This window comes from Coregonus lavaretus (assembly GCF_964263955.1).
Source record: "Coregonus lavaretus genome assembly, chromosome: 32".
NCBI classification, from domain to species: Eukaryota; Metazoa; Chordata; class Actinopteri; order Salmoniformes; family Salmonidae; genus Coregonus; species Coregonus lavaretus.
This window is the reverse complement of record NC_140019.1, coordinates 11,277,279-11,287,296: the sequence shown is the minus strand read 5'-3', so window position 1 is coordinate 11,287,296 and position 10,018 is coordinate 11,277,279. Positions and strand designations below refer to the sequence as shown.

Below are 10,018 nucleotides of genomic sequence, written 5' to 3'. Positions count from 1 at the left end.
AAACAAATTATGTTCCTCATTTTAAACCACTTCGATGTAAAGTCCCCTGTTTAGGGGACCTGTGTGATTCTGGTACCAGTTCCGACCAACATTTTCCCTCATAAATCCATTTGTGGACACTGTAGATCTAAATGTCTTCTATTGAGCGGAAGCCCTAATTCTCACAGACACAGGAGTATGTCTCTTTTGTCTGTGTGAAGCATGATGTGAAATCTGACATCACTTGAACCTGGGATGTCCCTCCTAACATTTCATTCCCTCCTCCGACTGTCCATCAACTCCATGAACCCTACTTCACAGCCACTAAGAACTCATATGCCTGGGATCCTTCCATCGCAACGCAGCGTGAGAGAGTGGTTTCATCGCTGTAGCAAATTCAGATATTGATTTATAGCCAGTAATCTATTAAAATAATTAATAGATTTTAAACAAAAAAAACACTTTCTTTGCCATAGACAAATAATATTAATATGAGATGAAAGGCGAGTTCCTAATGAGTTCAGGAAGCCAATCTAGAGCTCTGTGAGACATTCACAGTAATGGGGAAGACATTTAGATCAAGAGAGACCTTCAGAAAATATGCACATTTTCTCTAACACTAAATATACAAATATTTATTTAAAGTTATAAGGAAGGTGAAATCTTATAGTTATTTTATAAATGGATTATACTATATTTAGAAAAATATATGTCATTTCAAGCCTTACTCATACAGTCTTATTCAGTAAGAAATACATCATATAAAATATTTCATATTTTCATATTTTCATCATATTTCAAATCAAAATCAAATCCAATCAAATTTGATTTGTCACATGCGCCGAATACAACAGGTGTAGACCTTACCGTAAAATGCTTACTTACAAGCCCTTAACCAACAATGCAGTTCAAGAAGTAGAGTTAAGAAAATATTTACAAAATAAAATAAAGTAAAAATAAAATGTAACACAATAAAATAACAATAACGAGGCTATATACAGAGGGTACTGGAACCGAGTCAGTGTGCGGGGGTACAGGTTAGTCGAGGTAATTTGTACATGTAGGTAGGGGTAAAGTGATAATAAACGGTGAGTAGCAGCAGTGTAAAAACATGGGGGGGGGGGGGGGGGGGGGAAGGGGGTCAATGTAAATAGTATATAGTCCAGGTGGCCATTTGATTGATTGTTCAGCAGTCTTATGGCTTGGGGGTAGAAGCTGTTAAGGAGCATTTTGGACCTAGACTTGGCGCTCCCGTACCGCTTGCCGTGCGGTAGCAGAGAGAACAGTCTATGACTGGAGTCTTTGACAATTTTTTGTGCCTTCATCTGACACCGCCTGGTATATACAGTTGACGTCGGAAGTTTACATACATCTTAGCCAAATACATTTAAACTCAGTTTTTCACAATTCCTGACATTTAATCCTAGTAAAAATTCCCTGTCTTAGGTCAGTTAGGATCACCACTTTATTTTAAGAATGTGAAATGTCAGAATAATAGTAGAGAGAATTATTTATTTCAGCTTTTATTTATTTCATCACATTCCCAGTGGGTCAGAAGTTTACATACACTCAATTAGTATTTGGTAGCATTGCCTTTAAATAGTTTAACTTGGGTCAAACGTTTCGGTTAGCCTTCCACAAACTTCCCACAATAACTTGGTTGAATTTTGGCCCATTCCAGCTGACAGAGCTGGTGTAACTGAGTCAGGTGTGTAGGCCTCCTTGCTCGCACACGCTTTTTCAGTTCTGCCCACACATTTTCTATAGGATTGAGGTCAGGGCTTTGTGATGGCCACTCCAATACCTTGACTTTGTTTTCCTTAAGCCATTTTGCCACAACTTTGGAAGTATGCTTGTGGTTATTTTCCATTTGGAAGACCCATTTGCTACCAAGCTTTAACTTCCTGACTGATGTCTTGAGATGTTGCTTCAATATATCAACATAATTTTCCTTCCTCATGATGCCATCTATTTTGTGAAGTGCAGCAGTCCCCAAAGCACCCCCACAGCATGATGCTGCCACCCCAGTGCTTCACGGTTGGGATCGTGTTCTTTGGCTTGCAAGCAATCCCCTTTTTCCTCCAAACATAACAATTGTCATTATGGCCAAACAGTTCTATTTTTATTTAATCAGATCAGAGGACATTTCTCCAAAAAGTAAGATCTTTGTCCCCATGTGCAGTTGCAAACCGTAGTCAGGCTTTTTTATGGCGGTTTTGGAGCAGTGGCTTCTTGCTGAGCGGCCTTTCAGGTTATGTCGATATAGGACTCGTTTTTACTGTGGATATAGATACTTTTGTACCTGTTTCTTCCAGCATCTTCATAAGGTACTTTGATGTTGTTCTGGGATTGATTTGCACTTTTTGCACAAGTATGTTCATCTCTAGGAGACAGAACGTGTCTCCTTCCTGAGCAGTATGACGGCTGCGTGGTCCCATGGTGTTTATACTTGCGTACTATTGTTAGTACAGATGAATGTGGTACCTTCAGGCGTTTGGAAATTGCTTCCAAGGATGAACCAGACTTGTGGAGGTCTACAATTTTTTTCTGAGGTCTTGGCTGATTTCTTTTGATTTTCCTATGATGTTTGTATTTTATTTTATTTTATTTCACCTTTATTTAACCAGGTAAGCCAGTTGAGAACAGGTTCTCATTTACAACTGCGACCTGGCCAAGATAAAGCAAAGCAGTGCAATAAAAACAACACAGAGTTACATATGGGGTAAAAAACATAAAGTCAAAATACAACAGAAAATATATATACAGTGTGTGCAAATGTAGCAAGTTATGGAGGTAAGGCAATAAATAGGCTACAGTGCAAAATAATTACAATAGTATTAACAATGGAATGCTAGATGTGCAAGAGATTATGTGCAAATAGAGATACTGGGGTGCAAAAGAGCAAAATAAATAACAATATAGGGATGAGGTAGTTGGGTGGGCTAATTTCAGATGGGCTGTGTACATGTGCAGTGATCGGTAAGGTGCTCTGACAACTGATGCTTAAAGTTATTGAGGGAGATAAGAGTCTCCAGCTTCAGAGATTTTTGCAATTCGTTCCAGTCATTGGCAGCAGAGAACTGGAAGGAATGGCGGCCAAAGGAGGTGTTGGCTTTGGGAATGACCAGTGAGATATACCTGCTGGAGCGCAGACTACGGGTGGGTGCTGCTATGGTGACCAATGAGCTAAGATAAGGCGGGGATTTGCCTAGCAGTGATTTATAGATGGCCTGGAGCCAGTGGGTTTGACGACGAACATGTAGTGAGGACCAGCCAACAAGAGCGTACAGGTCACAGTGGTGGGTAGTGTATGGGGCTTTGGAGACAAAACGGATGGCACTGTGATAGACTACATCCAATTTGCTGAGTAGAGTGTTGGAGGCTATTTTGTAAATGACATCGCCGAAGTCAAGGATCGGTAGGATAGTCAGTTTTACGAGGGCATGTTTGGCAGCATGAGTGAAGGAGGCTTTGTTGCGAAATAGGAAGCCGATTCTAGATTTAACTTTGGATTGGAGATTCTTTATGTGAGTCTGGAAGTTGAGTTTACAGTCTAACCAGACACCTAGGTATTTGTAGTTGTCCACATACTCTAGGTCAGACCCGTCGAGAGTGGTGATTCTAGTCGGGTGGGCAGGTGCCAGCAGCGTTCGATTGAAAAGCATGCATTTAGTTTTACTAGTGTTTAAGAGCAGTTGGAGGCTACTGAAGGATTGTTGTATGGCATTGCAAAGAGGCACCGATGTCAAGCAAAGAGGTACCGAGTTTGAAGGTAGGCTTGAAATACATCCACAGGTACACCTCCAATTGACTCAAATGATGTCAATTAGCCTATCAGAAGCTTCTAAAGCCATGACATCATGTTCTGGAATTTTCCAGGCCGGTAAAGTTTTGGTAAACTTCTGACCCACTGGAATTGTGATACAGTGAATTATAAGTGAAATAATCTGTCTGTAAACAATTGTTGGAAAAATTACTTGTGTCATGCTCAAAGTAGATGGCATAACCGACTTGCCAAAACTATAGTTTGTTAGCAAGAAATTTGTGGAGTGGTTGGAAAACAAGTTTTAATGACTCCAACCTAAGTGTACAGTGGGGAAAAAAAGTATTTAGTCAGCCACCAATTGTGCAAGTTCTCCCACTTAAAAAGATGAGAGAGGCCTGTAATTTTCATCATAGGTGCACGTCAACTATGACAGACAAATTGAGAGAAAATAAATCCAGAAAATCACATTGTAGGATTTTTAATGAATTTATTTGCAAATTATGGTGGAAAATAAGTATTTGGTCACCTACAAACAAGCAAGATTTCTGGCTCTCACAGACCTGTAACTTCTTCTTTAAGAGGCTCCTCTGTCCTCCACTCGTTACCTGTATTAATGGCACCTGTTTGAACTTGTTATCAGTATAAAAGACACCTGTCCACAACCTCAAACATTCACACTCCAAACTCCACTATGGCCAAGACCAAAGAGCTGTCAAAGGACACCAGAAACAAAATTGTAGACCTGCACCAGGCTGGGAAGACTGAATCTGCAATAGGTAAGCAGCTTGGTTTGAAGAAATCAACTGTGGGAGCAATTATTAGGAAATGGAAGACATACAAGACCACTGATAATCTCCCTCGATCTGGGGCTCCACGCAAGATCTCACCCCGTGGGGTCAAAATGATCACAAGAACGGTGAGCAAAAATCCCAGAACCACACAGGGGGACCTAGTGAATGACCTGCAGAGAGCTGGGACCAAAGTAACAAAGCCTACCATCAGTAACACACTACGCCGCCAGGGACTCAAATCCTGCAGTGCCAGACGTGTCCCCCTGCTTAAGCCAGTACATGTCCAGGCCCGTCTGAAGTTTGCTAGAGTGCATTTGGATGATACAGAAGAGGATTTGGAGAATGTCATATGGTCAGATGAAACCAAAATAGAACTTTTTGGTAAAAACTCAACTCGTTGTGTTTGGAGGACAAAGAATGCTGAGTTGCATCCAAATAACACCATACCTACTGTGAAGCATGGGGGTGGAAACATCATGGTTTGGGGCTGTTTTTCTGCAAAGGGACCAGGATGACTGATCCGTGTAAAGGAAAGAATGAATGGGGCCATGTATCGTGAGATTTTGAGTGAAAACCTCCTTCCATCAGCAAGGGCATTGAAGATAAAACGTGGCTGGGTCTTTCAGCATGACAATGATCCCAAACACACCGCCCGGGCAACGAAGGAGTGGCTTCGTAAGAAGCATTTCAAGGTCCTGGAGTGGCCTAGCCAGTCTCCAGATCTCAACCCCATAGAAAATCTTTGGAGGGAGTTGAAAGTCTGTGTTGCCCAGCGACAGCCCCAAAACATCACTGCTCTAGAGGAGATCTGCATGGAGGAATGGGCCAAAATACCAGCAACAGTGTGTGAAAACCTTGTGAAGACTTACAGAAAACGTTTGACCTGTGTCATTGCCAACAAAGGGTATATAACAAAGTATTGAGAAACTTTTGTTATTGACCAAATACTTATTTTCCACCACAATTTGCAAATAAATTCATTAAAAATCCTACAATATGATTTTCTGGAAAAAACATTCTCATTTTGTCTGTCATAGTTGACGTGTACCTATGATGAAAATTACAGGCCTCTCTCATCTTTTTAAGTGGGAGAACCTACACAATTGGTGGCTGACTAAATACTTTTTTCCCCCACTGTATGTAAACTTCTGGCTTCAACTGTAGGTCCTGGATGGCAGGAAGCTTGGCCCCAGTGATGTACTGGGCCGTACGCACTACCCTCTGTAGCGCCTTATGGTCGGATGCCAGATGCCGAGCAGTTGCCATACCAGGCGGTGATGCAACCGGTCAGGATGCTCTCAGTGGTGCAGCTATACAACTTTTGGAGGATCTGGGGACCCATGCCAAATCTTTTCAGTCTCCTGAGGGGGAAAAGGTGTTGTCGTGCCCTCTTCACGACTGTCTTGGTGTGTTTGGACCATGATAGTTTGTTGGTGATGTAGACACCAAGGAACTTGAAACTCTTGACCCGCTAACCTTAAAGCCCTGTCAATGTGAATGGGGCGTGTTCAGCCCTCCTTTTCCTGTATTCCACGATCAGCTCCTTTGTCTTGCTCACATCGGCTACGGAGAGCGTGATCACACAGTCGTCCGGAACAGCTGGTGCTCTCATGCATGCTTCAGTGTTGCTTGCCTCGAAGCGAGCATAAAAGGCATTTAGCTCGTCTGGTAGGCTCGCGTCACTGGGCAGCTCGCGGCTGGGTATCCCTTTGTAGTCTGTAATAGTTTGCAAGCCCTGCCACATCCAACGAGCATCAGAGTGGGTGTAGTAGGATTCAATCTTAGTCCTGTATTGATGCTTTGCCTATTTTTACTGTGTACTTGAGTCCTCAAAAGTGACTACACCTCAGCAATGTATCATTTTTACCAGAAAGGTGACATTTTAACCTTTCTTGGAGTATACAGCATTACTAGTTATTGTTTATGGCCCTCTCAAGACATATAATTACTTTTGGGTATTACGTAGATTACATTTTCAATTACATTTAGTTACATTTAAGAGGTTTTAAGGTCAACCCTGTTATGTGAACTAAACTCTTGTCCTAATATGGTGAAACTATTAACACATAAAAAAAAATCTAAAGAAACATTGAACATCAAATATTCAAATCATAGTGTAAAAGCAGGTGAGCTAGTTCTACTCTTTTTGGCCATTTTCTGGTGTTTTTTATTTAACCTCTTGAGATGGGAAAACATGTTTATTTATTAAGTGAACATGTGCTCTTTATGACAGATTGTTAAAATAAAACGTTTTTTTTATTTAAATTTTTTTAGTAGCACTGCTCAAAGGCACGTAATTGGTGAAATGACCCAGCAGCTCTCCTGCTCCTCACACATCAGCTCTGTAGTGCTCTGATAGTCCTCATGTCTCAGAGTGAGAGAGAAAGGAGGGAGGTGGGGAGAGACAGGGAAGAGAAGAATGGGGGGGGAAGAGTGAGAGTGTGTGTGTGTGTGTGTGAGAGAGAGAGAGAGAGAGAGAGAGAGAGAGAGAGAGAGAGAGAGAGAGAGAGAGAGAGAGAGAGAGAGAGAGAGAGAGAGAGAGAGAGAGAGAGAGAGAGAGAGAGAGAGAGAGAGACACAGAGAGAGAGACACAGAGAGAGAGACAGAGAGGGAGCAAGAAAGAGAAGGGAGACAGAGAAGAGAGAGGAAGAGAGGAGGACAGAGAAATTCATCATCAGCCTTATTATCTTTGTTTATTGAGACATGGATTAAACCTGAGAGGAAATGTTGTGCTGCAAATTGTTTCTTGAGTCGCCACAGATAGGAAACACTCTCTGATGTCACAGTACAACACTGCCCTCTTCAGATTACAGAGGGAACTGATAGGCCATGTTATTTGGAAAATAATCATTCAAATGGAGTTAACAACTGTGGCTGTAGGCTACTGGAGAATTGATGACATGAAACTATCATGTAAGTAAAATACTGTGAATGTAGTGAAAACTAATTTTTATAGAAATATAATAGGCAGATAAACAAGTTTGGACAAATTTGGTTGTATCAAATTACACAAACATATTTCAGTTTATAGAACTGAATAAAAAAAGAGTTGAGGTTTTGTTATCAAGTTTATCTGTGGCCTATCAAATGTTTTTAATCTAGTTTATTCCAGATGTTTTAAATTAAGGTAACGAACGGCTAATGTTTATACTGAACAAACAAACACACCATGGTCTATGTTTCTATATTTCTACAAGGAATTAAATAGTTCTGGATTTGATCTTGGTTATGTATGTAATTTACATGACAGTCCTATTGTAATTGTGTTTTACTGTTTGCTGCAATAAAGGCATGATCTTTTGACCATTGGCTCTTAATGAAAGTGCTTTGGGACATTATCCATAACCTCAATTATTTCATCCATTATGTTCTAAAGTCACATTAACCTTCTACTGCAGTGGGCTAAATCAGGGTCACACAGAGTGAATCTTGGTAGTCTTAAACAAATCTACTTTGATACAAAAGTATACACCTCACACACATAGTTATGGGCTTAAAAAAAGAAGACACCTGTACCTTGTCAGATATAGAGTTGAAATGTATTACATTTTTAGTTTCCATCCCAATATTACATGTTATATACATCACAGAAGACTGAGTTATAACAAAACTGTTTGACATACAAACACTGTATTTTTGTCTTTATTATGAAATTATGAAAATGTTTAATATTATTCCACCCATGAGGCCACAGAGGGCGCTTTTGGTCATTGACTGCAGTGAAAAACCAACTCTGTCAAACATCGGTGGGGAAATTGACTCTGATATTTCTTTATTCATTGTTTCATAAATTGAATGCTTGCTAACACCATTATTAGAGAAGGACAGTCAATGAAAATGTTCTCATTTGAAATTATTATAAAATATATGAGAGCAGAAGTTTAAAAGCATGCTCGGCAGAATTTCTTCAGAGAATCTGTCTGTCTCTCTCTCCATTTCCCTCCATCTCGCACTCATTGTGTGCGTGTGCCTGTGTGAGCGCAAACAAGTCTTTAAAACTTTATTAAAAAAGAGCAGATCAGATAGCTCTTTCCAAAGAGGAGTTTCTAGCAAGGGAATAGCCCCTGGTGTTAACTGGCATTCAAAGCAGAGCAGGTTAAAAGGCACTGAGGGTACATCATGTATGATGGATGGCTGTTAGAAATGACTGGCTTTCTTGTTGCTTGGATCAGTAGACGACTTGTTGTCCTGTTGCTCAGACTTGATGCTCTGTTGGAACAAACATAAACATACATCCCTTTCGATAGAACACACAATGTACCTAATTGTTGTTGAGTGTGTGTGTGTGTACCTTGGTCCCGAAGAGCAGGTTGATGACCCCTTTGGAGCGTCTGTCAGCGGTGCGGTCTCCAGGAAGACACACAGACATGCTCTTACTGTCCCTTCTGGACCGGGCTGACTCCGCTTCCTCACTACCATTGGCCACAGACAGAGACAGACCTGCGGACAGGGAGAGGGTGTGTGTGTGAGGGAGTGTGCGTGTGTGTGTGTGTGTGTGTGTGTGTGTGTGTGTGTGTGTGTGTGTGTGTGTGCATGTGTGTGTGTGTGTTTGTGTGTTGTACCTGTAATAGCAGGCAGAGATCTGGAGTTGGCGTTGGTGAGAAAGACATTTCTTTGACAGCCAGGTTCAGACAGATTGGTGTCACTGCGGAACTCCTGCTTCTTGGACAGCTAGAGGGAGACAGAGAGCAGTGTCTCACTGATACTGTTATGCAGCAGGAGTTTACAGGCATGTCCAACAGTGGCGGTCAGTGCTGTTTAAGATGAGGGAGGACGATATTTTAAAAAATGAGCATGGCCTTATTTCTATACAGCATATTGGATGACTGTTATTCATATTCCATTCACCCAGTTTAATGTAACAGCGATAGGTTTAGGCTACTACATGATACTCACATTTTCCCTATAACCATCATGAGGTTGCTACAACCTAGACTATGAATTAAAGTTTACAGCGTAAGTGCACACAGGTTGAGAGACAAATTTGTATTGGACAAATTCAGGTATGTTTATCCCCGTTTTGTTCCATTTGCTTCCGTTTAAGAAACGTTTTACAACAGAATCGGCGGAATGAATATACCCCTGATCACGTGTAAACACACAGCCACGTTGTATTCCTTCTCGCATCTATGCACTCTCCTCCTCTCACCTCTTCCCTTCGCTTGTGGACTTCAATGCACAACACATCAGCTGTATGTGACCAGACGAAAAAAGATTTCCAAGCCAAACTGCTACACACAGCCCACATCGTTGCCACCATGGGGTGTGTTCGTCAATTCAATCTGGAGTGCCAGAGTGCACTCAGAGTTTGCTCTGGGCGTTCGTAAATTCAGAGCATTGTCAGATTGTCAGATTGTCTGTTCATAAATTCAGAGCGTTTTGGTCTCTGAGCATTCAGAGCGCACACTGGACGCTCTGGTGGAGGAGTAGGGTTGATCCGAGCGTTCTGACCTCACAATGGCAGTCAAGCACCCAAGCTAAC

The 10,018-nt window shown here is 41.4% G+C and overlaps 1 protein-coding gene across 1 annotated transcript; it reads right to left on the bottom strand.

Annotated features, from left to right (window-relative positions):
- Nucleotides 1-8,116: 8,116 nt before the first annotated feature.
- On the bottom strand, nt 8,117-9,269 carry LOC311107678 (uncharacterized protein; the record flags this gene model as incomplete). The annotated part of the gene is made up of 4 exons (XM_084150199.1): nt 8,117-8,745; nt 8,828-8,976; nt 9,099-9,207; nt 9,264-9,269. 4 exons carry the CDS (start codon nt 9,267-9,269, stop codon nt 8,674-8,676), a joined length of 336 nt encoding a protein of 111 aa, XP_084006325.1. The 3' UTR covers nt 8,117-8,673.
- Nucleotides 9,270-10,018: the final 749 nt, after the last annotated feature.